General features: G+C 49.0%; 9 protein-coding genes; 4 read left to right on the top strand and 5 right to left on the bottom strand.

Annotated features, from left to right (window-relative positions):
* Positions 1–226: 226 nt before the first annotated feature.
* FFUJ_05737 (uncharacterized protein) lies at positions 227–4,087 on the bottom strand (the record flags this gene model as incomplete). Its single annotated transcript, XM_023578982.1, has 1 exon — positions 227–4,087. The coding sequence occupies one exon, from the start codon at positions 4,085–4,087 to the stop codon at positions 227–229; it is 3,861 nt and encodes a 1,286-aa protein (XP_023432819.1).
* A 1,572-nt stretch (positions 4,088–5,659) lies between these two features.
* Positions 5,660–8,026, top strand: FFUJ_05738 (related to TOB3 (member of AAA-ATPase family); the record flags this gene model as incomplete). XM_023578984.1 has 8 exons in its annotated part: positions 5,660–5,726; positions 5,788–6,620; positions 6,674–6,727; positions 6,775–7,042; positions 7,306–7,371; positions 7,423–7,620; positions 7,671–7,746; positions 7,834–8,026. The coding sequence occupies 8 exons, from the start codon at positions 5,660–5,662 to the stop codon at positions 8,024–8,026; spliced, it is 1,755 nt and encodes a 584-aa protein (XP_023431900.1).
* A 345-nt stretch (positions 8,027–8,371) lies between these two features.
* FFUJ_05739 (related to DNA damage-responsive protein 48) lies at positions 8,372–8,753 on the bottom strand (the record flags this gene model as incomplete). XM_023578985.1 has 2 exons in its annotated part: positions 8,372–8,541; positions 8,594–8,753. 2 exons carry the CDS (start codon positions 8,751–8,753, stop codon positions 8,372–8,374), a joined length of 330 nt encoding a protein of 109 aa, XP_023431901.1.
* A 718-nt stretch (positions 8,754–9,471) lies between these two features.
* On the bottom strand, positions 9,472–10,741 carry FFUJ_05740 (related to transposable element TCB2 transposase; the record flags this gene model as incomplete). XM_023578986.1 is given in 2 exon segments in its annotated part: positions 9,472–9,962; positions 9,964–10,741. Coding segments are annotated over 2 exon segments (1,269 nt in total).
* A 520-nt stretch (positions 10,742–11,261) lies between these two features.
* Positions 11,262–13,265, top strand: FFUJ_05741 (related to Found in Mitochondrial Proteome; the record flags this gene model as incomplete). XM_023578987.1 has 2 exons in its annotated part: positions 11,262–11,304; positions 11,383–13,265. The coding sequence occupies 2 exons, from the start codon at positions 11,262–11,264 to the stop codon at positions 13,263–13,265; spliced, it is 1,926 nt and encodes a 641-aa protein (XP_023431902.1).
* Positions 13,266–13,631: 366 nt separating this feature from the next.
* FFUJ_05742 (uncharacterized protein) lies at positions 13,632–14,183 on the bottom strand (the record flags this gene model as incomplete). The annotated part of the gene is made up of 1 exon (XM_023578988.1): positions 13,632–14,183. One exon carries the CDS (start codon positions 14,181–14,183, stop codon positions 13,632–13,634), a length of 552 nt encoding a protein of 183 aa, XP_023431903.1.
* A 576-nt stretch (positions 14,184–14,759) lies between these two features.
* On the bottom strand, positions 14,760–15,244 carry FFUJ_05743 (uncharacterized protein; the record flags this gene model as incomplete). XM_023578989.1 has 2 exons in its annotated part: positions 14,760–15,057; positions 15,105–15,244. The coding sequence occupies 2 exons, from the start codon at positions 15,242–15,244 to the stop codon at positions 14,760–14,762; spliced, it is 438 nt and encodes a 145-aa protein (XP_023431904.1).
* Positions 15,245–16,169: 925 nt separating this feature from the next.
* Positions 16,170–17,502, top strand: FFUJ_05744 (related to dis1-suppressing protein kinase dsk1; the record flags this gene model as incomplete). XM_023578990.1 has 2 exons in its annotated part: positions 16,170–16,671; positions 16,727–17,502. The coding sequence occupies 2 exons, from the start codon at positions 16,170–16,172 to the stop codon at positions 17,500–17,502; spliced, it is 1,278 nt and encodes a 425-aa protein (XP_023431905.1).
* A 5,772-nt stretch (positions 17,503–23,274) lies between these two features.
* FFUJ_05745 (uncharacterized protein) lies at positions 23,275–25,848 on the top strand (the record flags this gene model as incomplete). The annotated part of the gene is made up of 1 exon (XM_023578991.1): positions 23,275–25,848. The coding sequence occupies one exon, from the start codon at positions 23,275–23,277 to the stop codon at positions 25,846–25,848; it is 2,574 nt and encodes an 857-aa protein (XP_023431906.1).
* Between the last annotated feature and the right edge of the window lie 1,820 nt (positions 25,849–27,668).

The raw sequence follows: 27,668 nt of genomic DNA on the forward strand, positions 1-27,668 counted from the left end.
ACCTGAACGATTTGTACTCGAAAAGACACTGCGATGGTTTCCTGAGCATTTCATATAATTATAAGAATGAATATGCGGACTTGGTTAAGAAACCCTTGTAACATTATCGGCCTTCATGAGGCCACGCTGGTCCACGACCGCCATCATTTGTTTATGTATATCTGTTGGGCTCAGAGGGAAGTGGTCATTGATCGAGATCCATTCCGCAATTGAGTGCTAGTCTCATTTATTTATACCATGTCTTATCGGCATCCTTCAGCAATCCTTTAAACTTCGTTCCCATTGTCCTCATGGCTTCATCCTCACAAGTTTCCCACTTCCGCATCAACAGCCTGACATCTTCAACAACATTTTCATCCTTTGGATCCTTTGCCTTAGTGAGTACATGACCAATGATCTCCCAACAGAGATAGTCCTTGAGTGTTGGCTGTTCTGTGGAAGCAAGATCATAGTCCTGCAATTCTGCCAAAATGAGTGCAAAACGGCCGAATGAATGTGTGAGGGGCCAGTAATCAAACTCCTCCTTGAGTTTCTGAAAGTCCATATGATACGGGTGATAGTAACGGGTCCCGAGGTCTCCGATGAGCTTGTAAAGCTCTTCTATGAATGCCTTATTTTCTTCATATGTTTCATCGGACAAGGGCACAGGTATCGTTCTTAGTCTCATCTGAAACACACTGGGCAGTCTACGAGGCTCTGCTTCCTTTCTGCGGATACTTTCTTGAACTTCCTCTGTCTTGGAGATTATCCTTTTGATAACGGGCACAGAATTTTCCATCCAGTCGTTCCAGTTCTGTCGATCCTTAAACCGTCCGCCACTAAGCCTCATGACAAGCGTCATGACCATGTCAGCTTGTCCAATCTTGAGCAGCCTCTCAACGTAGTCGATCACGAAGGACTGAAGCATCTGCAAAGACACTCCATTTTCAGCCAGCTTGGGCTCTCGGTCGGCAGCGCTCTGCTGTACCATTGCCGCAGACAGCATGATTCCAAACTTGAACGAATCACGTCCGGGGTTGGAAAACTGCGAAAGCCAATGCCTGCCTGCCTTTGAGTTGACGAGATCCCGGTCCTCCTGGATGGCCTTTGTGATGCGTTGTATGCCAGGGCTGGGATCGACATTGATGAGAGCGGCGGAGCGAACCATGTTGAAGACTGATACAGGTGTGTAGGGTTGGAGTTGCCCATAAAGAGAAGACACTGTGGTGAGATGAACAGGGAGATGGGGAATCTCTTCCTCAAGAACGAAGTTGTTTTTACTCAAGAAGAGTTTCATCCAGCGGATGTTGTTGGCAGCTGACTTTTCTACTGCACCCATAACGAGTGATGCGAGCCTCCTTTTATCTTCTTCGTTCAAACTCTGTCTCCTGACCTTCAAGATCAAGAGGTTGAGAAGGGGAGTTTCGTCGCCAATCTCAGGCAACGGGGCGTCCTGGGATGAAGCAGCAACCCAATCAGCGTCTGTCAGTCCGCGTCTCTCATTGAGCTGTGCGGCTGCTGGAACGATATATTCCCCAAGGGCATCAAGAATGCGTTTCCGTAAACTGGAAGGGCAAGTAGGTTCCTCCAAGATTGCAAAGAGACTGTTGGTGATGGTGATTCGGATATCGATGTGTCGTGCTTCCGCAAGGAGACTAACAAGGATTTCACATGCTGAAGACGGATCCATAAACAGGTTGTACTGCAAGATCTGGGCGAGCATCTTGACGGTAGTAACCTTGATGGATGGCCCTTGAGAGGACTTGGGACCTGCTGATACGTCCTCCTCACTGGTATCCTTGGACCTTTCTGCCTGTTCTTTAGCGTCCGTGTTCTGATTTTGTTCTCGCATCTTCTCCTTTATCGCACTGGCCATTGTGTGTAACATTTCCTTTGCTGGCTTGGCTGGAAGCACAGAAAGGAAGCCAACGCTGAGAAGATGGCGGTGCCAAGAAGAGCTTTCCTTGGCGCCTTCACTGTCCAGAACCAAGTCACGAATGAAGGGGCAGGCTAGTGAAGGCTGATCGCTAGAAGCCAGACGCTCAATGACGAAGACGATATCCTGCATCTGCGCACGTATGGCTTCGGATCCCAATCGTTCCCTCGTCCTATCGATAAGGAAGCGTGCCAGCTCTGCAAGTAAAGGAGGCGACAGAGATGTCCTTGAAAGTGAACGATATACGTAGCTACCCTTGACAGACTCGCGATTCGATGAGGTGGTAAGAGAGTCGAAAAGTGAACCGCCGTGTGCGGTCGACAAAGCCGGGTTTCGAACTACGGCTCCGGCTTCAATGAGTAAATTCGTTGTTGGCTTCCAGACGATCGTCATCATGTCCATCTCGCACCTTTCACGATCGGCCGCTGAGAATTTTGCAAGGTTCTTGAAGAACATTTCCAATCTGCTCATACGTTGGCCTGTTACAGCCATGACGAGGTTGAACAGCCAGGTCCAATTCTGGGCCTTGAATCCGGGTTCTCCGACTGCGAGCGTTACAGTCTCAACAATATTGATGAGAACCTGGTTTGCAAACTTGATGTCTTTCTTGCGCAAGGCTGATGTGAATGACGCAATAGCTTCAGGTGAGCTGACACGTTCATCTGGCATGGCACCCAGAACTTCCTCAATCTCCTTCGTCTTGAAGACTTTCACACTGAATAAACTGTGGCTTGCGAGCGAGTCCTTGATGAAACGCCGGGACCAGATAATGGTGTCGTTCAAAGTCTGTAGGTCTCCAATAGCGACGCAGAGATTCAAGGCAGCTCTAGCCCAGTATGCGCGCTCGACAGCCTCGCGAGCCTGTTGAGCGTTCGTTTTCCGTTCATTTACGAGGCCAATGGCACGATCAAGCCATCCCTGGTGCTCATCTTGTGTGTTCGATTTGCGGATCAGCAACGCCCTTACGATTTCGACGTCTCCGAAACCGCTGTGTTTGATATGCCCTTGCGACTGATTGAGTATTGTTCCAGTCTGATTCGCAGCTTGGAGGAAGTTGTTCTTGGGAAACAGGCTTTCTAGCTTCTCAAAAAGCTGTAGTGACTTCTTGTAATTGATGATGAAGAACAGATCTGAAGGCCAGGCTCTTTCAGGAAGATCCTTGAGTCTAGCCAGATCTTGGTCCGAGTCGCTCTCGATGTCGATTTTATAGTTTGTGTGATGCTGGATGAAGAGGCGAAATAAGTCATATCTGCCATCGATATCTAACTCCCAAGAAACCCACAAAGTTTGACGTATTCTCTCTAAGTCGATGGGTGGTTTCTCGCTCGGCAATAGCTGGATCACCTGTACCAAACGGGCTTGGTATTGTCTCCTGCTTTCACTACCATCGGCAGCCTTGGCCCACCGATCGACAGTATACTGAAGCAAGCCACCTTGTCTTAGAACAAGCTGCCCGGAAATCTCTCCGTGTTTTTGGATACATTCGAGTACGAGGCTGAGATATTTGATGCGCCTCTCGTCGTCGTATCTGCTCTTGAGGAGGCGCTTGAGAACTGGCATAGCCACCTCATCTATCAAATCATATGGGACATGGCTCTTGCGCTCTTTTGCGAGGAGGGTCGTTAATATCCTCTCGCAAAAAGCAATGTTGCCGCGAAAGAGTCTCCTATGCTGATAGAACTTGATATCTTTGTCCTTGCAGAATATTTCAGTGAGGAATTTATCCTCGTGTTGCTGTCGATGGCCTAGAAAGAGGCGTTTGTTCTGTGGCGCCGTCCACTCAATCTTCCTATCCTTCTCGTACTTCTTTACCAGCTCAAGGTTGCATGCTGGAATGATGTCTTGGTAGAAGCTGGTCAGAGGTCTATCATCTACTTGCCCGTCGTAGAGTATCGTGACCAACTCTCCAAGAGCAGCGCGCCTTTGGGGCTGTGCCTTCTCAGCTGAAGCGGTCGAGCCCAGACGCTTGCACATATCACGCACGTCTCGAATGCTGAACTCGGCCATCAAACGGGCTAGCCCTGAAGCTCTTCCTACAGCATCCCATGCTTGCTGGAAGCGGTCTTCACGTCGTAATGCTTTTGTGAATTGGCGAATAGTGAGCTTTCTCTTGACGGCACTTTCAGTTTGGCGGAGATCGTCTATGATTTCTGATTCTTTGCGGCGCGTCATTGTAGTGCAGGATAAAATGTAATAGTCGTTGAGATGATGTTTTGTTGTGAGATGAGGCATGAGAGCGGTCACTTAAATAGTGTCAGCTCAGCTACTACTATTATACACCGCAGCCTAAGACGGAAAAGCGTCTGCCGGCGAGACCAAGAAGGAAATACCCGAAAGTCCCTAGCATTAGTGACTAAAGTAAGGATTAGCAGCATATCTTTTGGACAAGCCAATAGATATTTGCGTCCATTCCCAACTTGGTAGTGCCTCTCATCTACTTGGTTTTGTCTATTATTTTCGTCTCACTTTGAACTCCACAAGGCTCGACTTTGATGATCAGACTGGATTATAATGCCAGAATAATCCTCTAACTAGTGTCAGCCTGTGCCCTCGGGACCTTGATATGAGCTGTCAAAATCAACTAAGCAAAGGATATCCTAAACTTATGTTATGTTACCTCAGTCTTTTTGTCCTTTAGGATTGCGGTCTCGAGTTTTCTCCCCCCCCCCTAGGCTGCTTTGAAGGATGTAATTGGTTTTGTGCGGGTTCTATGGGATCATCATGCTGTGATACTCCACTTGTTGGATCGGCGTATGACTGATATAACATAACTGAAGCGGTGGGGTGGAGTGGCAACAGGTTGACTCGACTTGTGAGCATCAAGGTCAAGCTTACTGCAAAAGTATTTGCGTCTATAAAACTACCTAAAGTGGTATCCGTAGCCCAAGTCATGATGACTTGTTGTACCAGATAGTATCCATAGGCAAAAGATCAGGATGGACCACCATGGTGTAAGTCTAAGCCAAAGCAATGCATTCACGAGGTGGCAAAGTACAAAGATATCTTCAAGTCAGATTGGATCTGTTATAATCCTCTTCCAGGCTTTTTTACCCAAAATCATGCTGCAGAACTTTTGTCTTGGGTTTGCCTCTTGTTTGACAATCCCTCCGGGACCATTCTTGTGATTTGAGTCACCAGTTGCCAAGGTTTAATAAAACAGTCTATTTGATAATGCATACATATCCTAGGTAGAGAAGACCAGCAAACAAGGCCCGAGTGTTTGCGAAGGACAATAAAATACCCATAGAATCGCTATTGCTTGATGTTCACAAACAATCCAGAGCCTATTTCATAGAAACACCTGTAGTCTTTTATCTCTGTTAATTAGTTGGAATAATTTAGCTGCTATGCTTCAAAGCCTCAAATATTTGCCTGTTTCCTCCACGTCCAGGTATGTTTGGTGAAGTTGATCCTTCCCATCATCATACTTGCAGGAACCATTCAGCCATACTCTCAAGAGCTTGAGACAAAACTTTACGTGTTAATCCATTTCAGATTCTGGCGAATAAACGGTGAAAGCAAGACCGATATCGTGCTTGTTACAGTGAATCACAGACACCAAGCACGCCCGTAAAGCGGTACTACTTGCATCCATAGGCGCTCCTGTGCTTTAAAACCCCCAATTTCCTTCTTTTGCCTTCTCTCATCTTTCAAGACCACACAAATCTTCAACTCCGATAATCTTCATTGGGTGCTTGCAGACTCTTGCTCAATATTATCTCGCCATCTTCCAACTTCCTAACCATGTCGTCCTGGGGTGACGGTGATGATCCTTGGTGTGTCAAAGATTCCGGCAGTGCGGGTGGCGAAGGTATCTTATTTTATTTCCCTCCATTTATCCAATACTAGTGACGGCTGACCATAGCATCTAGCTGAAGCTGGTGAACTTGGACATATCTGCGAAGTCAGAGATGCCTTTGCCGAATTCGACAAATCTGGCGATTTTGTCAAATGGCTCGATGAAATGCCTTATGGCGAGGAAGAAGATCCAGTTCGTAAGGCCAAGCGGATTCGCGATACTTATGCTATTGTATGCGGTCGCTACCCAACCAGAGAAAGTACCTGGGAGGTTCAAACCATCTGGATCAACAACCCCATCCTGCAGGATGTTCTACGAGGCATTATGGGAGACCATCCCGATTGGAGTTTCAGAGAAGGAACTGTCAGTTTCCAAAAGCCGTTTGTTCCTTTGGTTCATCACTGGGAGCAATTGTGCGAGTTGGTAGACATCGATGCTGGTTCCGAAACCCAGAAGTTCATGAAATTGTTCATGGATTTAATCAGGGGCGAGCTACGAGATACTCTCATCCGAGTCAAGCAGATCATGGAGACCGGATGTGCTGCTTTCTATGACCTTCAATTTGTCTACAGGCCTGGTCAGCTCTTCTTTGACTCCCGTCCTCCTATGGCCGCAGGCATTTCCCGGGATTACATTCACTCCAAAGTTATGGTCAGTCAAATTAAGTGGGACGGGGAGGAGTATCATGTGGCCGTGTCGAGCTTCAACTTCCCCAGGTTCGCAGGTATTCGGCCTATCTCTGAACTCTGCGTCCGACCAGCATGGGCCTGTTCAGAAGATGACATCAAGAGCATGAAAGCTGCTCTCCTTGAACGTGGCCGCAAGTATGAAGCACTACGAGGTATTCATTACCGCTTTTATCCCGGTATTCTCAAAAAAGAGCACACTCATTGTGAAGCCGACGCAGTAAGAAATCCAGTGAGTTTGTGATTTAGAGAAACACATTAACAATCGAGTAGTCAGGTTGGGGAGACGCCAGCATCCCAAGCATCCTAAGCCTCCCCACTCAAGCGGTAAGGCTTCTAAATATTTGGACTTGTTGTACTGACGGGGAATATAGATCGCAGGACGAATAATCCTCGATGCGGCAGGTCAGCATGGGCATCGGGGTAGCTCCTCCGACCCCCTTTCCAGTCTTCGAATCACCAGTGCAATGTACACAAACGGACAGTGTTCTAAGTCCTCTACTGCTAGTGACCATCAAGTGTCACAAGAAGATAGCGATCCGGAGGACGAAGAAGTCGAGGGTCCCAAGCGCCTCAAGGATGAACAGGCTATGTTGGCCGTTTCGACCGTCAAATGTTTCTCGATCGAAAACAAGATGTGGTGTAAGCTCACATGTACAAAGATACTCATATATATATGTTAACATCCTGTGCTAGGTACGGCCCAGATGGACGATTTAAAAGACATTGAGTGGAACACTCAGGCTTTTGACAACCTCGTCATCGATGAAGCATAGAAGAGACTCCTGGTCGGGTTTGTAGGTGCAACAAACAACGGAAAATTGCAGCATTTTGACGACTTTGTCCACGGAAAGGGTTGGCTAGCTTTTCCTATAAGCATGGATACAAACTGACACTAGTCACAGGGAAAGGTCTTGTCATGCTCTTGTGTGGTCCCCCCGGCACGGGAAAGACATTCACTGCAGAATCTGGTTCGTTTCATTGATTTTCAACAAATGTATCCTTTGCTAATGTAAGCATAGTCTCCGAAAATCTCAAGCGCCCTCTTTACCGCGTTGATACTTCGGACCTGGGGATGGATCCCAAGACTCTAGAGGGTAATCTCAAGACTGCTCTTGATCGCTGTGCCCGCTGGGACGCCATTCTATTACTTGACGAAGCCGATTTGTTCCTTGAAAAGCGCACCAGCAGCAATCTTACACAGAACGAGATGACTACCAGTAGGTTACTCCTTGTGGTTTTCGTGTATCTGTCTGACATGGCTTCCTAGTTTTCCCTCGCATCCTGGAATACTACAAGGGCGTCATGATGCTCACCACGAACCGCTACCTTGCAATCGATCCCGCGTTCGAGTCACGAATCGACCTTTCATTTGTCTTCCAGGATCTTGAGCCAGCCTCCTGAGCCAAGGTCTGGTACAACTTTCTTATCAGAGAGGACAAGGCGTTGGCTGGAGACAGCGATGCGATTGCGAAGCTGGCCAGCATGCCTCTTAATGGCCGACAGATCAAGAGCGCCGTCAAGACAGCTCGAATCCTCGCTACCAGCGAGAACTTGCCTCTTGCAGTTGATCATTTGCAGACGGTTGTTTTCATGCGAATGAAAGCGTTGAAGATGCTTGAGTAGGTCGGGCGATTGAAAGGTCTGGTATTCGTGGTAGTCGGAGGATTGGGGTGTTCCTCTAACTCGGACTTGGCCCTCATGCCGATCGCGTACAGTGGCTGGTGAGATTTTTTGGTGGCGATCTGCATGGACTCGAGGTGATGAGTGGAAGGCAATGTCTCACCATCGTGAATAGGGAAAGGCAACTTGACAAAGGGGATAGCTTAAAATAGCATTCACATCAACAAGCAAGGGATTGCCTCATTAGAATATAATAGGGTTCGTGATCATTCAGGTGCTGTCGTCATCTAATCGTACATTGTTTATTTTCGCTCATGCCTCTGAGCTCGCGTGATCCTTGACACCAGTTTAAGCTCCATATTTCTTGTCCTTGTCGGAGATGGGGAATTCGCTGCCTGTGGCGCTCTTGTACTGGTCGCGAATGGCATCGGAAATAGCCTCGTCCTTGGCCTGTTCAGCGGCGTTCTCGTTGCTCTGGTCGCCTCCGCCGAGGAACTTTTCCTGCACAAAGTCGACGGCTGCAACGGTTGTTAATACAGAGATACTTAGGAAGTCAATGGGGATAATTACCCTTATCAAGACCATCCTCGTTCTTCTCGCCCTGCGCGCCACCGCCAGCCATTCCGTTGACCTTGTCCATGAAGCTACCGCCAGCCTCGGGAGGGGCTTGCTGGCCCTCGGTGCTGTTGGTGTTGTTGTTGCCACCAGCAAGGTTCTTGACGAAATCCATGATAATAGTTTGAGTTTGGAGTTTAAAGTTGTAAGTTGTAGTATGTAGTTTGTAGGATGACGAGTATGAAGATGGAAAGATCAAGAAGCGGACGAGATCTTCCCTTTTATACAACTAGTCACACTACACATCAGGCGGGGGAAGGAACAATTCTTGATTCACTCACTGTATGGCAAGGAAACCACTGACGCAACTAAAAACAAGGACATGTACGTGAGACCGGGGGATTTGTACTTTCATAGCTGAAAATGATGTGCAGTGACGTTGACACCAAAATGTATTGGTGGACAGCTCGGCAGGGATTGACGGACCAAGATAAGGTGCGGCGGTAGCATAAAGCTTAAGCTCGCGTGCCAAGTTTTAGGGCGATGAACTGCCTGGAGCGTCGAGCTGGAGGGCTGATGTGCGGGGTAAGCTTTGCTGCTCAACTCCGCATGTGCTGGTGATGATATCACAGGAAATACATAATCGTTGGACATGCACAGCACGCATGTTTGGAATAAATGTGTAGCATTGTTGAAACATATGGGTATCATAAACCTAAACTCAGTCTTTGCCTCGCTTTCATCAACCCTGTCGATCGATGCCCAATTAATAACCGGAATCTCTCGTCAGTCATCGCCGTTTTCGTTGTCGTATCGTCATGACTTCCCTTGGTCGTCAGCATAAATGCGTTTCTTTTATCTCATCGTAAGCTCATGGGTTGTGGTTATTATCGCTAGTCCCGGGTATACATCCCATTGGCGTCGATGACAGCTTGACATCGGCGAGGCATGCTCTCAATGAGCGCTTTCAAATTCTCCTGTGGTATGTTGTTCCAGGTGTCTCTCACAACTTGTCGAATGCGCCACTCGGCGACCTCGCCGTAAAGAGACCGTTCCTTGTCAGCCTTGAGATTAGCCTTGACCCAGTTGAATATCTCGGTGATGGGGTTCAGGTCGGGTGAGGCGGGAGGGAAGTGCTCAGTGGGCATAAATCGCCCTCGCATCTCGTCCTTGACGGCAACAGCAGCGTGGGCACACATATCTGGACGCATAGCAAAACGAGATCCAGAAGGCTGATCGTTAATCCACTTGGAGAATCCTGGAAAGATGACCTTGTAGTGATTCACAGGACTGGAGGGGGCCGAATTTGTTGTCCGCATCGCGACTCCAAGCAATGAGAGGGCCTTTTCCCGTGAGACCTGAGAAGTGGGCGAAAAACAGCTCACTGTCATTGCAGGTAGTAGGCTCGGTAGGCACATTGTTAATGCAGTCAAGATTGTACTCCTCCTCTGACTGTCGAATGACCAAGGGTTCATGCGCGTCTGTAAGGGGGATGCGGACTTCTGCAGTGAAGAGAACCTTGTTCCACTGCTCGATGGTCCAATTGACATGGTTGAGAGCGAATTCAAGGCGGAGCTTTCGGGTGTCCTCATTAATGTAAGGTCGAACAACAGCCGGATACAACTTGTACCCGTAACGACCGAGAGCATTACGAATGGCAATATCGGAACTTTCCAATCCGAGGGTAGCAGCGATCTTGGAGAGGGGCATGCGACGGGCATGGGGAGAAGACTTGACGAACTTGACTAGCTCTCGGGCTTGAACGATGGTAGGGACTGGAGGTCGGGCGTCGGTGCAAGAGGGCTTGTCAGAAATTTGACGAGCTTTGACGCGAGTCGCAGCACGAGTTAGAGGCTGAGTCCAGTTGACACTTCGAGCGATAAAGTCCCGAGACAGTCCCTGGGCGTGAAATTCGACAGCATGGGCTCTCTGGTGGCTTCTAGGGAGGCAAGCAGCACGCAAGAGTTGCTCAGTCTGCATGACCTCTTTCAGACGTTGTGGGTCATTACCAGCAAGTTGAGATTTGGTCTTGGAGAAGTGTTTGAATGAGCTCTTGACCGCGTCAAGCTTGGAGTCGTTAGCAGCCGCAAGGGCCTCGCGAGCAGCAAGCTCATGTTCGATCTTGGAGACAGTGCTGAGAATAGATTCGAGGGCTGCAGCCATTGTGACGCTCGAGAGTAACCGGCTTGGTAAGACAATGAAGAGAATAGCAAAGATTGTCGAAAGAATTGCGACGAAGTGATAATTTCACTTGATTATTGGGTCTGATTGTTCTGAGGTAAAGATTGAGGACAATGGTACTGCACAGCAAGAGAGAGAGCTTGGAGATGATGACCTGTAGAGGAGGGGTGTCATTAGTGGAGGGTTTAATGAGTACGGAAACTCTGGACCAATGAGATGGAGTTTGTCAAGAGAGCTTGATGAAGATGTCTCCACTTCTAACAGTGACTACACTGTGAGAGTTGAGGCGGTGCCTCTATTTCTGTGGCTTTGCGGGGTCCTTTTCTGGCCGGTTGACTCAAGCTTTGGTGGGGCGCAGAGTCTATCGCTATGACGCAGACGCTTGGCCTCAGCTGGTAGGCTGTTAAAAAGTTCAAATATCGCGACAGAGTCGTCAGTTCAGTACAACTCCAATTCTCCCGCTAGGCTCTCTATACGCACGAAACCACATACGTCAGTCGCCATGGCTAAGACGAACGAGGATCTTCTTCGGCGGCCCTTGTATCGTATGTAACCCTCTCATACCCCTCCCCCGCCATCGATCAGCGTGTCTCGATGTCGCAAAGTACTGACGAGTTAACCAGTCTATGATCTGCCTGCCGAAGTTTTGGACACTTTGGTGCTCAAATCTGATACAGACGCCGAAGCCGAAGCCATAGCTGCCGCCGAATCCACGAAAGCATCTGAGAGCGTGTCGTCGTCAGATACGAATCTCGTCGGGACACAAGCATGCTCTTTGTGTGGCCTCACATTCACAACAGTGATCGACCAGCGGGGGCATCTCAAGTCTGACTTTCACCACTACAATCTCAAGCAAAAACTGCGAGGTCAAAAGCCCGTGTCAGAGACCGAATTCGAGAAGCTCGTTGGCAACCTAGACGAATCATTATCGGGTTCTGACTCAGACGAGTCGGAGGAAGAGGAGGAAGATGGCCGACAAGATTCAACACTGACTGCGCTGTTGAAGAAGCAGGCGAGATTGGCTGATAAAGCAAACGATTCAACGGTAGATGATGAGGACGAAACGGCAGGAAAGCCAGGTCGCGGTAAACCACCTCTGGTATGGTTTAGCTCTCCGCTGCTTCCAGAGAATACCTACTTTGGCATGTACCGCGCAATCTTGACAGGCGAAGAACAAAGAAATCAGGATCTAGTGGAGGTGTTAAAGAAGAAGCAGGTCGAGCCTATATCCATGCCCAAGATTCCTAAGGAAGGCGCCTTACCAGAGGTCGCGTACAAGGGTCCTCATATCTTTCTCTGTATGATTGGAGGTGGCCACTTTGCGGCCATGGTTGTATCTCTCGCCCCACGACCCAACAAGAACGGCACAACTATGAATCGAGAAGCGACGGTTCTTGCTCACAAGACCTTCCATCGATACACAACCCGACGAAAGCAAGGTGGTTCTCAATCGGCCAACGATAATGCGAAGGGTGCTGCGCATTCAGCTGGTTCGAGTTTGCGACGATATAACGAACAGGCTTTGGTAGAGGATGTGAGAACCCTGCTCCAAGACTGGAAAGCTCTTATCGACACCTCAGAGTTGTTGTTCGTCCGAGCAACAGGTATGACAAATCGAAGAACACTCTTCGGCCCCTATGAGGGACAGGTGTTGAAGCATAATGATACTCGGCTCCGGGGCTTTCCCTTCAGCACACGGCGAGCGACGCAGAATGAACTCATGCGATCCTTCATCGAGTTGACTCGACTAAAAGTCCGTGAGATCGAGCCTGTGCAGGAACAGAAGAAAGACTCAGGGTCAGCTACTCCGACAAAGACGAACACAAAGCCCTCAAAACCGAAGTTGACAGAAGAGGAAGAGACTGCTTTACTCCACACATCCCAACTTCAAGCGTTTGTGCGAAGGTCGAAAGTCCCTGCGCTACTCTCATACCTTAAGAACAACAACATATCGGCCGACTTCGAGTTTCAGCCTGTGGAGCAAAACCACCACGCACCACGACCACTCCATCTCGCGGCTGCTCAAAACGCTGCACCATTAGTACTTGGACTTCTCGTTCGCGGTGGAGCAGATCCTACAATAAAGAACAATGATGGCAAGACGCCCTTCGAACTCGCTGGCGAACGCTCGACACGCGATGCGTTCCGGGTCGCCCGCTCCGAGCTTGGAGAGTCTAAATGGTCCTGGGATGATGCAAAGGTACCGCCAGCCATGACCAAGGCCGAAGCCGATAAGCGCGATGAGAGAGAGAAGAAAGAAGCTAGTGACAAGGAGGCTGAGCGTCGGCGCGCTGAAGAGGAGCGATTACAGGTTGAAGGTCCAAGGGTTTCAGAAGGACGAAAACAGAAGGGAAATGCTTTGGCGGCGGGGCTCAAGAAGACACCACAGGAGAGGAAGGAGGCTGAAGAGAGAGGTTTAACGCCCGAGATGAGGATGAGGTTGGAGCGTGAGAGGAGAGCACGAGCTGCGGAGGAGAGATTACGGAGGATGCAAGGAGGTGGATAAACTTGAGTGCTACAATAGATCAATACTCGGAATAGACTAATACCACTACAAAATACATCCTGGTTCTATTGTGTCGATGTATGTCAAAAGTTCGTTAGTTTTCACCAATTTTGTGAGCTCAGTTAGTCAGCACAGTCAAGAAAGACTATAGTTACCATGAAGTGTTCTTATCTTCGAAATGAGGAATTCGATTGATGCTACCCGCTGAGATCCCTTCTTTACATATGACTGCATTCTATTTTAACTCCACCCCCCATGCGGTAACTCCCAACTCCAAAAACCCTTACATTATGTACGAGTATCGCAATTTCTTCAGCCAATATATATATCCTTACCAAGCCTTTCTCTATGGTCGTTCCCAGAATATCACTGCGAACTTTCCATTTCCATGTCAGTTGTTCCATTCGCTTGCAACTCAAGCAAGCCCAGCTTCTTGAGGTAAGATGCCAACAACTGTCCATGAATAGAGTCTTCAATCTGAACACACACCTTCATACCATTGTTCAAGGAAAGTTCCATGTTCGGCACTTCAATCCATTGCGCCGGCGGAAGTGAGACTCTATCAAACAAACCTCTCGCCATGGTGAAGATTACCTGCACCCACCCCATTTCATGGTGTATAATGACACGCACGGCGATATCAGACCTTGTATTGGGCAGAATAGGCTCGACAGAGCGGATGGTGTAGATTCCTCCTGCACTCCAAGGACGATGTTCAATCAGATGGGTGTTGGGGGGGATCTCAAGTGGTTTGAGAAAGCGAGAGAGGGTGCCGGTGATGAAACGGCATACTTCATCCTTTTTCGTGAGAATGGTGATGCCATCTGATTTTCCCATCTTAGTAAGAGAGGCCTTGTTCTTGGGTCGTTCATATTGATCCCTGAAACGGACCTGTTTGCGTGTCCTAACTGGAGCCATGCTGAGGATTGCTATGTGGCTTAGTTTGAGCACCAAAGAACAATGTGCGATAGAGTAAAACGAAAATCATAAAACAAATACATAGGAGGGTTTATATATTCTATGGTTTTCTGAGGCACTTCACCATGTTCATGAACTGAATATGTTTTCGGGGGAAATGACTGCAAGATATGCTCTGTTCATCAGACCTTCTATGCCATTCCGCAAAAACAATCACCACCATAAACAAAGAAGTGGTTTCTGCACAAAGCATCGTAGTGATGTCTTCTTGCCCCACAGCCTTTATAGTATGGTGCTGATCAACAAACTTTGGGTTCAGGAAGATGAAAGTAGACCATGTCTGTTCAGACCAGAAATAACAATCTATTAGGCTTGGCTCTTAATTACACACTTAGGTATGTGGGCATGTGCTTCTGCGTAAAGGACAATGCATCTTATGTACCGAACACCTCCGCCATTGACCTTTCGACACTGCCTCTACCAGAGGAAGAAGTGAAGACAAATCCAATAGCTGTTTTCGACTTGACCGCGTATGTCCGGCAGACCTAGCTTCTCCAACACTTCCAGGTAACTAGGCTATTTCTTCTTCTGTCCATCCAAGTGACTGTAATAGCCATCATGGGGGTACTCGTAAAGCTTGCTGCTTGGTGGCCACACAGGTTCATCGTTCTTTTTAAGGATAGAGTCCGACTTTTCTGGAGTGTCTGTAGTCTCACGAAACTGCAAGCTCGTTTTGCTATCAACATAACCATGGCAAGCAATATGGGTGCCTGCACGGATATGCTCATCGTCCTTGAAACACATGGTAATATGATCGCCGAGAGGATCTTTCTGGTATTTTCCATTGATTATGGTAGTGTCGTGAATATCAGACCTGTCGGGAGTCAGAATTTTGAGTGAAAATAATAAGATATCTAATACCTGATGAAGACCATTCTAGGATACAAATTCTTTGCGGTCGCTGTCTGGTAAGCAAGACGCACTAGTGCTTCTCGCTTCTCTTCAGTGAGATTTCTCGCGTTCTTGTGGAAGAAATATTTGACCCGGTTAACAGTGGACATTATGGTGAACGATCTGACGTGGTTCAAGTTTTGAGCTGAGTTTTGAGCCTGTTATGAAGGATTGACGTGACGTTGTAGAGATGAATTGTTTTGATGTTTGCCAAACACGATTAAGACGGCGGAATGCTTTGAATTTATAGTCCATGGTGATCTCCTTTGACTAGTAGATTATTCCCCTAGCGGCCCAGGATACGATATTCGCAGTCGATGTTGGTTCTTGTACAATCACATATGCTTTAGTCTCAAGGTTTCGGGTTAGTACATCAACTAAGCGCCAGAGACATTGTCAATATTTACACATAGAGGCGCGCGTGTATGTAGCCCTTACTTGTTTAGTGACGGCAGCCAATTATCACGAACACCAGGGCGTTCGTTGGTGATGTTGTTGGTGATATACTTATTGTCGATCACGAAGTGAGCATGGTGGAGTTGCGTAGGCGGTTAGGTAAGGTACTTGGCTAGGGGAGGAAAGAAAACTCAGCATCTTGACCTTAAATGATAAAAATGCTTAGGTAAATCCAGTCTAAACTTAGGTACCTCTTCATTAAGTTTATTTTGACACCCTATGTTGAAGTCCAGTGTTTTGTTGCTCCCTGAGGGTACCTAGGTTATAAATAAAGTACCTACCTTGTAAGAAGTCAGCCTGCTGACTAAGGCAGACTCCCGCTCCGTACCTACCTACCTTACTCACCTCCACTGGCATCCACTACCAGTTGTGTATGGGACTGGATATGCACAGGCACACGCCTACCTATTGCTTTCTTTGAGACTTTGACGGGATATCATTCAAGCTCCCCAGTTGAAAATCAAGTCCGAGATGCTTCACCGGAGCCACCGATTTTCTCACCAGCCTCAATTAAGAATACCGCTTTGCACCTCCTGGACACGGATTGTCTACCAATACCGCAGTCTGTCTCGGAGAGCCATGTCTACGACCACTGCAGATCTCCCAACCTACAAGCTCTACAGGCATATCGAAGATATCGACAGGTACTGTCCTGGAGGTTACCATCCCATTGAGGTGAATGACACACTCAACCAGCGATATATTATTGTCGATAAGCTGGGTAAGGGCGGCTATTCCACAATATGGCTTGCACGCGACCAGAAGCTCAATAAGTACGTCGCCGTCAAAGTCGGCACGGCTGACCAAGTTTCGAAAGAGAGAGAGATTCTCCTCAAATTGGCTGGCAATCAGACCAACGACTTCTCTGGTCACCTCATCACTCAAGTACTTGATCATTTTACCCTTCATGGGCCCAACGGCACACACCCTTGCATTGTCACTGCACCCGCCAGATGTAGCGTTGCCGAATCCATCAAAACTTCGCGATACAATTCATTCCGACTTGACGTAGCCAGGGCACTGTCTGCGCAGCTCGTTATGGCAACGGCATACGTCCACGGGGCCGGCTTTGTTCACGGTGGTAAGTACCAAACCCACGTGTTTGGATCATTGAGACGATATCTGATACGCTCTAGACATTCATCTCAGAAATGTGTTGCTCCAATTGCCTGGCTCCGAGATCGATCAGCTCTCCATCCAACAAGTTTATGAGAAATACTATGAGCCAGAACCTTACCCTGTGGCTAGAACCGACGGTCAGCCTGTTACCTCAACATCCGTGCCAAAGAACGTCTATAGGCCAAATTGGCTCGGTAAACCGAGCGACGAAGTCCTACTGCCCGAAGCTAAACTATGGCTCGCCGACTTTGGAACAGCCTTCAACCCTTCGCAGGAAACCAGATTGATGTCTTATACCCATTTACAAAACCGGCCACCCGAAGCTAAGTTTGATCCCACAAAGCCTCTTACGTTCTCCTCCGACATATGGAGTCTGGGGCTTATGGTATGGGAGGTCATGGGTGATGGGCCATTCATGAGCAGCTTCTTATTCAATTGGGACGAGGTAATTGCTGACCAGGTCGACGCACTTGGCCCGCTACCTCGGGAATGGTGGGAGAAGTGGGAGGCAAAGTTGAATGAGTTTGAGGAAAATGGACAGCCAAAAGGGCAACGGGAATATTGGTCGCTTGAGAGACGCTTTCACATGAATATCCAGGATCCGAGAATGGAAGAGGGCACTGAACAGATGGATAATAATGAGAGTCACGCCTTTTTAGATATGATCAAAGGAATGCTGCGCTTCAGGCCAGAAGAGCGTCTGACAGCTGATCAGGTTCTGCGATCGGAGTGGATGAGTAAGTGGGCTCTACCTCTTGTGGAGAAAGCTTGGGAGCGTAAACTCTTGGACTAAAAGGGATCTGATAAGATGGACTCATTATGTGAAAATGAGTTTGACAGTTCCGATACTGGCATCAGTGTATCCAGGCCATGGCAACTGTAATTTATTAGACGCCGTATGGAGAAATCAGGAAAGTTGAATCAGATTAATTAGAGCGTTAGTATCCAGTATCTTGCACGTTCTCTTGCCAGATACCTCTTCGAGGCAAGTGAAAGGTCAAGTAAAAGTTCTTCCTGCATCCCTTCCAAGCTGACAAGCCAGTGTTTGACTTTTTCAGCTTTAACATCGCCGTTTCGAATATAAAATGGCCAATGCGCATTCTAAATGCTCAACTCACTGAGAAAGTCTATAATATGGGATTTTGTGCTCAAGTGGCTCCCATGGTGAAACTGGCCCCCGTCAATTCTTAGAATAGTCACTGGTTATCACATGGAAGGCTCTGTTTGCTTTTGCAAAGCTTTTGCTTTCCCTCTCGTCAGATTTTGGTCACTTTACTTATCACAATTGTCTAGTGACCTAGCAATACGCGGACTCAGTCGGAACCTCTCAGTTCACGGTAAGACTTCCGGCCTGTGATTGCTTAACCCCGTTGTTGACCGGAAGAACGACCAGGTTGAATGGTCCCGATAAGAATTCCACCACTCAGCTCGGAAGAAACGCAGGGAAATGGAAACTTCCAAACTTCACAGCCACCTCCTAGCTCCCCGAAGTGGAAACGGAATCGGTCAAGTTCAGGTTTGCACAACCCGATGCGGCATCAGCCCGATCCCCAAATGGACGGAACTCGGAAGATAATGCAGGTACGCTCGCAAGCCTGAACCCCTGTTGGGTCTTGTGAGCTCAATCAGGGTTGGCGGATGTGAATTGTCATAGAAACCTTTGGTTCCCCTGAGAGGTTGTAAAGCTACCGCCATACCCATGCAAGTGCTTGCAAGGAAACTGACAAGTGTACCAACTGAAATGTAACAGCAAACACACATGCCAGCTAGGCCAGGACTCTGCTCGATACTAATGTGGTGGGTGGTCTTTTTCTCTTGGCTGAACCGAGCTGCTGTAAGGCGAGTCAGCTCTGATCCGTGTAAGCTGTAGACAGTCCATGAAACGCCCGGAGGATAAAGAATAACGCTTGGATATGATGATCAGTGGAGTCATTTCGTGCAAGGTGATCGCCCTGAACAATAAATTCATGGTCTAATCGATCGAAGATGAGGTGACTGACGATCAGCATATTGCAGCAGAACTAGTTTGAGCATAATTTCATCTCATTTACTGCGGGAGACAACAGGAACACATTATCGTAAAAACATACGACCGCGTAACCACACCCAATCCGCTCTCAAGGTCGTTTCTGGATATTAGTGACAGTTATTTGACGTTACTAAAAAAGCAAAGAACCATGTCACCTCAACGTTCAAAAGCAAAACACAACTACCGCTTGTGCACTCCGTAGTGCCTGGCAGATCGCAAGTTTCATCCAAAGCCACCACGGCCGTAACTCGAAACACGGAACGACAAGAAGAGAAAACGCTAAGTCGAACCTGGCAGGACAATCGAACTAGTCTCGGCCGGGATCTCCCCTGTCCGGCCCAAGAACACGCGTTGTAACGCTGCATCGTTCTGGCTCCAGGGGTCTTCAGGGCATCGTTACATTCTATGATGGTTCGACCTTAATCCGCGAGCCTGGGCTTTAGGCGACTGAACGTGGCATACAGAACAGGCTAGACCGGCTATCGACAAAATGACAACCCCGGGTTGAGAACGAAACGACACGGCGATGATACATCGTCAAGATTACCGATATCGCCTTCTCAATTTTGTCAGGAGTACCAGCACAGCTGCCTCATAAAGATCTTAAGCTGCTTATCGCCTTGGCCATTTTTGGGAATATCGTATTTCGCCTTCGTGAACATGGGACGTCGTTTCTGTTGTTGTTGTTTTTGGGCGGGAATACCACCACGGAGAAACATTTTAGCTAAAGACTAAGTTAAGTTAGGCGTTGGATTCGCACGGAGGCTAATTGATCCATGACGTGAGCAAGCCACCGGGAGCTTTCATCAATAGTGCCGTTGATCTCAAGTGCGCGGTCGAGATCCTGTAAGCGATTGCTGCTAGTCATTGGAACAAGTCTGAATCGACAAAAGATTGCTCACAAGCCATGGCTGTTTCGCAATTTTGACGGCATAGGAAGCCATCAATCTGTGTGGTCCAGAGAGACCAAATTTGTCGTTATAGACTAAGGTTGGATATGTTGCGACTGGTTGTTCAAGCTGCCCTTTTCGTCATTCAATCTTTTGAATGAAACAATCCGTGCACTTCCCGATTTGGTGTTAGCCAAGTAAGCATAGTTTCAAGGTTGGTAACTCAAACCTTGAGACTGTAAGAGCAAACAGCAATTACGATCGTTAGAGCTCTATCTGGGACAGAATATTGCAACGGAACTGGTATAAGATTCAGTTGGCTGTTGAAGACACCCCGATGAGACCTTGATATTATCAATTATTCCATAATGAATCGCATCGTGTTTGGATGTTGTTTGGCTTCGATTTCAGTTGCCGGCGATTCCTTTCCTGTATCACCAAAACCTACCCGGGACTTCATGATTGTCAAAACAAACAGGCATTTGCCGATCGTTCCGGACTTGGGAAACACCGGACGGGTAGGCTCGCAATATTTTGACCCGAGAGTCCTGGCTAGACGCTCTTCCCTTGCGACCTCTCTTTTAGGATGCTTCCAGGTCCAGAGCAGGATCTTCCCTCAGGGAGCAAGAAAACACCGGACCTTAATATAGGAGGTCAAAATAAACTTAGCAAAGTGCCCCCCTAAACTTAGGCTAAATTTACCTAAGTATTTCTGTCGCTTAGGATCAAGGTCCTGAGGTTTCTTTCCTCCCCTAGTCTGTTAAGGTTGTGAAGAGAAAAAAAACTCAAAGGGTAATAGGGCTGGAAGACATCGGCGTCGTCTCAGATCTGTAGCTCAGTAATTGATGATTGGCTGCCCTGATGTTGAAACAGACTAGGGCGGCCTGTTCCTGAGACTCCTTGGCGTCAAACACGCGCGCCCAGGGTTTGTCTCGCCATGCTACTGGACGGGTGGTGGCGCTCGGTGCTAAAAATGAACACCCGTCCTAAAGATAGAGACGGAAGCTGGGTAACCACGAGACCATTCGGCGTTGGTAATTCTGGCCAGCTTCGGCATGATGAAAGAGATCGCAGAGACCAATGCTGCCCATGACAAATTTTCTTACCCTATTGTGATTCTTATGCATACCTTTCGAGTGATATGCAAGCGCCATGTTTCGTAGTCCATCAACAAGCACCCAGTAATAAAGTACCAGGCTTAGGATAGTCTGGCCTTCATCATGGCCAGTGTGATCCGATCAGAACAGTAAATGCTGCGAATTGGGAGCTTTCATCTTGTTCAGACCTATCACAGCAAATGAGGCCCAGAGATGATGTACAAGCAAGGCAACTGAATCAATCAGTCAGGCCACCAGTCATGCCAAGCCAGCGTTTGGCCGTCTTAGCCAGATCCATGATCACTTATTCCACGAACCCTGTCCATCATAGATGGCCTGCTTCCGTGATTCGCATCCCCGTCAAGTCCGGTGGAAACGGTGGATTTGTGGACTGGCTCTACAATATCTCCGTTCTCCTATCAATTGGCGAGGCGCTGCAAAAGGGGAAATAGACCAAGTCCCTTGGTGTTGTAATCTCTTTGACGTAGCAACCCGTGGTTGAATCATAATTATTGACATGCTCAAGGTGTAGGGTTTACTCAACCGTGGTTTCTTCGGAGGCCTGCTGTAGATCCATGGAGAGGAACAAGTGCGAGGGTTAACCACATGGCGATGTTATTTTTAGGATGAGTCGAGAAACATTCTCCATTCTTGATAATGGAATCGTGAGGCATAGTAATTACCAGCATCGATTTGCTGCTGTTAAGAAGTGGCCCATCTAGATTACCTTAAAGGGCGAGCACGTTATTTTCCCAATAGCGAGGTCGGTAACGGCCTGGCCGCAAGCGACGATGCCTTGGCACCTTCCATCTGTCACGACCAACCGTCAGTGGCTTGCGGTGGCGGTCTGGGGAAGCAGCGCCGGACCACGATGCTCCCATTAAGGTAGAAATCCGAACAAGAACAAAAGCAAGTACTTGCCTTCCACAAGGTACTTACCTTGATCCAGCATTTTTAGTGGCTCGCCCAAAAATGCCAAAACGGCCAATTGGCAACCGCCAGGGCATCCAAGCAAGCGCTGCTGCGCGATTGGCGGATATGGTGCCTGTACCTGCAGAAGCCTGTGCGGGACGTTAACGGGTCCGGGCCATCGATGCCCCTGATTCTTAACATGTTCTAATATGGTGGCGCAGCGTTTCATTCATCAGTTGCACTTGCCCATTCGTAGAGATGGATGATACCCAAGAAAAGGACGGCAGACGCGGAAGGAGCAATTTGTCCTGGGGAAAAGGAAAGAAACATCTCAGGCAGGAAAAGAGAGCGAACCCCTTTTGGCGCTGTAAATTATGGCTTGTATTATGCGTCAACGATACTGTGCTTTCAGTGGGGGATGCCAATGGCTGTAACCTGACTGCCTGAGTCCGCATCCACCACCTGAATTGTCTCTGCTCCTCGTTGTCTTAGTTTAACCGCTATCTCAGCGTCCAAGTGCAAGCCTCACAGCGGGGTGTGAATCTTCCCGCTGTCGATGCCCCGCAAAGTGCTCTAAACACCCACCTCGGTAACTGGCTGTAGAAGCTCTGTTTCGCTTTTGGCCAACTGAGAGGCGCTCTGCTAGTGGCCATCAGTACATGCAGTAGCGCCTCGGAGCTTTAATCGGAATATGCATAACCGCCTTTCGATTTGTATTGGTTCACATACTGCACTGTTTTCTCATGGCAAGCGCCTGAAGATCGGGATATGCAGTGCGGTGTCTTGAAGCGCAGCCCAGTAGCGGGAGATGGGCCAGCTGAAGCAAGCCCTGTCAAGCATAAACAAAAAGTTATGTTAACCTTTCTAAGAATGGCACTTCGGCAAGGCGAGTAAAGACAAGGTTACTTCTCATCCATGGCCAGGCACAGGCATCACATTGGCTACCGTTGGGCATTGCGCTTCGCATGGTGCGAACTCGCTCGCTCATCAGTCCATCCACAGCCAAGACCTGAAAAAGATACACACCCTGAATAATGCTGCCACAGATCATTGGGCTGGCACCGAGCCGCTGTTAAAGACCCCTGTCAATGGAGAAACTTCTAACGACATGGGTCCCATGGCACGGATACCCATCCTTGTCATTGTCCCTGAGGCGCCCTGGACCACAAACCGTTGTGTCAAACCTCACCGGACGGACCTGAATTCTTGGAGAGACCTTTTCGAACATCCAGCCGACCGTCGATGCTCAACCTGACTTAGAGGAGTATCAGGGGTTCCCATCGCCGGCGGTATCTCCACCAGGCATGGGCCATAGAGGGGACAACCCATGTTTGGTACCAGATGCCGGGCTGGTTGCTCTTTGCCTCCGCAGGTCATCACTCCTTCGGGTCTTATGATAGATATAGAGACTCGTGGGTATATAGATGCTTCTCATTCCCACCTCTTTCGACTTTTTCTTTTGGATTATCACTCACCTTTTTCTTTTCCTCTTTTCTTTACATCAAAGTTTCTCTTTTTTGTTCTGGTGTCAAAGTCATTCGTTTCCTTTGACTCCATTTCTTAATATTCTGTTCTGCATATAACACACTCGCTACACACACAACTAGTTATTACCACCCCCCGACAATTCTTTTACCATGAAGGCCAACTTTGCCCTTCTGGCTCTCACTGCCAGCCTTGGCGAGGTCTCCGCTCACTGGGGTAAATGGAAGGAGGCTCCCAAGTACACTCCTCCCCAAGCCATCGACAACAAGTGTCAGGAGAACCAGAAGAAAGGCTGGTACTGGGATGATCTCCAGGTCGGTCAGTTCGAGAAGTACAACGATTTTGATTTCAAGGGCTGGACCTGTGGAACCGATAAGTCGAAGCGCGATCTCACTGGCCGACACTTTGGCAAGTCTATCTCTGCTGAGTGTGGCCCTGCCAAGGAGGCCGCTCCCTCTTTCGGATGTGGCGCTGGCAGCAAGGAGAAGTCTTTCTCTCTGAAGAAGTTCCACGTCCGACCCGAGTTTGACTGCCGTCTCGAGTTCCACTATGACATGCCTGACGGCTCTACTTGCAAGCACCAGGCCGACTGCTCTAAGGACGGTACCGATGTTTACAACAGCCAGTGTGGTGGTGCCAAGAACGTCCGCTTCGTCTACCCCAAGCAGCCCAACAAGCCCAAGGACAAGTGCCGTGTTGAGGTTCCCCAAATCGACTTCGACTGTGACAAGCCTCAGCCTCCCAGCAACACCTACACCGTCCCCTCTGGCGAGAACACCAAGACCATCCCCTATGGTGACAACACCAAGACTGTCCCTGCTGGTGAGGAGACTACTACTGCTCCCGCCGGTGGCAACACCGAGACTGTCCCCTACGGTGAGAACACTGAGACTGTTCCCGCCGGCGAGCAGACCACCTCCGGATCTTCTCCTGCTGAGACCACCTCCGCCCCTGTAGGCGAGAACACCAAGACCGTTCCTTCTGGTGAGAACACTGAGACCGTCCCCGCCGGAGAGCAAACCACTTCTGGTTCTTCTCCTGCTGAGACCACCTCCGCTCCCGTTGGTGAGAACACCGAGACTGTGCCTGCCGGTGAGAACACCAAGACTGTTCCTTACGGCGAGAACACCAAGACCTTCCCTGCTGGTGAGGAGACCAAGACTGTTCCTGCCGGTGAGCAGACCACCTCTGGCTCATCTGGTTCCGAGACCACCTCTGCTCCTTCTGGCGAGACCACCGAGACTGTCCCTGCTGGTGAGAACACTGAGACCGTTCCCGCTGGTGAGAACACTGAGACTGTCCCTGCTGGTGAGGAGACCAAGACTGTTCCTTCTGGCGAAGAGACCAAGACTGTCCCTGCTGGCGGCAAGACCACTTCCGGATCTTCAGGCTCTGAGACTACCTCCGCTCCTGGCGAGAACACCGAGACTGTGCCCGCTGGTGAGGAGACCAAGACCGTCCCTGCTGGTGAGAACACCTCCGTTATCACCACCGTCTATGACAGCACCTCCACCGTCTACACCACTGAGGTCAAGACCATTACCTCTTGCGGCCCTGAGGTTACCAACTGCCCCGCCACTGCTGGTACCCCCGTTATCGTCACTGAGACTGTCGCCATCTCCACCACTATCTGCCCTGTGACTGAGACTCTTACTGGCGACAAGCCTGGCCAGACCAAGCCTACTGAGGGTGGTGACAAGCCTGGTTACACTCAGCCTGCTGGTGAGAAGCCCACTGGTGACAAGCCTGCCAAGACCACCGAGGGTTCTTCCCCCAACGCTACCACTGATGTCCCCGAGGAGCACACCACCATTGTCACCAGCTACGACAGCACCTCTACCATCTACTCTACTGAGGTCAAGACCATCACCTCTTGTGGTCCTGAGGTCACCAACTGCCCTGTCACTGCCGGTACTCCTGCTGTTGTCACCGAGACTGTTGCCGTTTCCACTACTGTCTGCCCCGTCACCGAGACCATTACTCACAAGGCTCCCAAGCCCGAGAAGACTGGCTCCGACGAGAAGCCCGAGACCCCTAAGGCTCCCGAGGATGGTTATGACGTTCCCGATGTCGTCCCCAGCTGCTTGAACACCTTCCTTGACTATGTCGCCGACTGCAAGGACAACACCGATGCTGCCTGCTACTGCCCCTCCAAGGACTTCGTTGCCAACGTCTTCGAGTGCCTCTACGCCCACGCTGAGAACGACGACACTGTTGCCCAGGCAGTCTCCTTCTTCCAGGGTATCTGCGCTCCTTACGCCGAGAAGAACCCTGTCATTGCCACCGGTGCCGACTCCGTCACTGAGCACATCACTGTCACTGGCACCACCATCATCACCTCTGCTCACTACACCACCGTTGTTGTTGCTACCACCATCACTGAGCCCGTTGTCGCCAGCGGTACACCTGTTGAGGGTTCCTCCACTGTCAAGACCATTGAGACTGAGATCGTTGTCCCTGAGGTTGGCTTCACCTCCGGCCCTGCTGGTAACGGTCCCATCCCTGCTCAGACTGCCCCTGCTACCGCTCCCGCTGCCGGTACTGAGGCCCCTGCTCCCGGCTACGAGGCTCCCGGCGCTGGTGAGACTCTCATCACTGGCAAGCCCGCTGTCGGCACCGGTGGTCTCCCCGCTCCTACCGCTACTGGCGTTCCCGTGACTGCTGGTGCCGCTCGCAACGGCATGGGCATCGCCGCCGCCATCCTGGCTGTTGCCATTGCCCTGTAAGGGTCATGATGCGCTTCGCACATCATCTCTGTTTTCCTTGTTTATAGATTAGGTCTTGGTACCTGAGGCGGGACCTGTATGTATGCTATGTACGCCCGCACCCCGAGACCGCTTGAGCTTCCAGGGAAGTTAGACAGCGCGCTCAACAAACATGTATCATTCTTACGATCCTTACGAACTATGCATTAGTGTGGAAACTTGGTACTGACCGGATCCTCATGTGACATCAAGTCTTGGAGGTCGAAGAAAAAAATGAAGTAGAAAAGAAAAAGAGCAAGGGAAGTTACCAGTTGAGCCGAGATGCTCAGAAGCATATATACCCGCTGGCTGGTTGTTTAATGTTAATATTGACTTATTGTTTGAATCAATCCCCAATGCTCGCCTATGTCTGTTTTCCGTGTGAAGTAGTTGTCACTTGTGAAGCTGTGGCCTCTTGTATATTCGGTGACTGATGTAAGTTGTTGATTGGCACAGGCCCTAAGTGAATACACTTCTATCGACTGGCAGTTAGCACCTAGACAGATAGACTTGGGGACACCACGTTCTCAATCATATTCTTCTGGGCACGCTATTAATAGTGGCAACTTGATGACACTACGATATAGAACTTCTACCTACATCCCGCCCCATTTGTATATTATATGTCTTTTGGTTGCTGGGAAAGAGTTGCACTCTTTCCCTCTACAGGCTTGACAACGATCAACTTGCCACCCTCAACAAGCCACCGATCGCCTAGATAGTGGAAATCAAGACAATCGACTCGTTAGCATTTCGAAATGTTCCGTATTTGGATTCTCTCGAACGTTTTCGCTCAAAGAAAGACTTTACGATTGATCGATCGCAAGCTTGCGTGGAAAATGAGTCACAATCATGGCACGAAAACACCCATATCCCGCCGTGCATACTCTATGTACTTGACACATGAGGCCAAACACAGCGAGTAGTACTACAGGTGGTTTGCCGATATACGACCACACGGAATGTATAGTGTCGAGTGTAAGCAGTAACTTAGCACATTGGAACCAGCCCACGAAGACCTAAGTACCCTTGCTAAAAGTCTGATGCTTCTCGAACTCGACGACACCAAATTGTGATATCGGCACAGTTGGCTTCTTATGTGCGGATGTTGTCAGCTTTGCCTTGATCTCCGATAGCAGTAAAGCTCAGACACCTCCTTCCAGGATACGAGAGTGTTTGATCAAAGCCTCCGGAGTTCAAAGTAAAACTGCAAAGCCTTCCTATAGTCGCCCAAGTTTGTCTTTCATTTAGAACACTAACCACAAGGTCTCTCACCAACCCTGGCGTGGCCACGCGCTCCTCTCAATCTTTAGTTTCGTAGGATTCATGTCTGTTCCAAATGTCGCAATTTGACCGGTAGCTTCTCCGGTCATGTGCATACAAAAATTCAGGATCAACGATGTCGAAGGATTCGCGGCGCCACCAGGGTCCAATGCCAAGACATGATGGCAATTTAGGCATTTCGAGATAATCTAATCTTATCAAATCAATCAGTTGCAGTTGCATTTGGTGGCAAACACCAAATCGGCGATGCAACACAACCAGCCTCGATATCGATGAAACTGGACATCAGTTCACCTCATATAGTGCTATCATGGGGATGGGATGCTCTCTGAGTTATTGTTTCTATCTAAAAAGTGCATTTCCATGCTCTGCCACCGGAGGAACGCTTTGGCGGATCAAATCGGGAGGTTCAAAAGACTCTATTCCCCTGTCAAAGTTCAGATCGGCCGTGCATCTCGGCCCTTTATACAAATGTCTTGGTCCCAGGAAAGACAAGGCTCTTTTCTGTAAGCAGAAGA

The sequence above is a fragment of the Fusarium fujikuroi genome, chromosome FFUJ_chr06 (assembly GCF_900079805.1).
Source record: "Fusarium fujikuroi IMI 58289 draft genome, chromosome FFUJ_chr06".
NCBI classification, from domain to species: Eukaryota; Fungi; Ascomycota; class Sordariomycetes; order Hypocreales; family Nectriaceae; genus Fusarium; species Fusarium fujikuroi.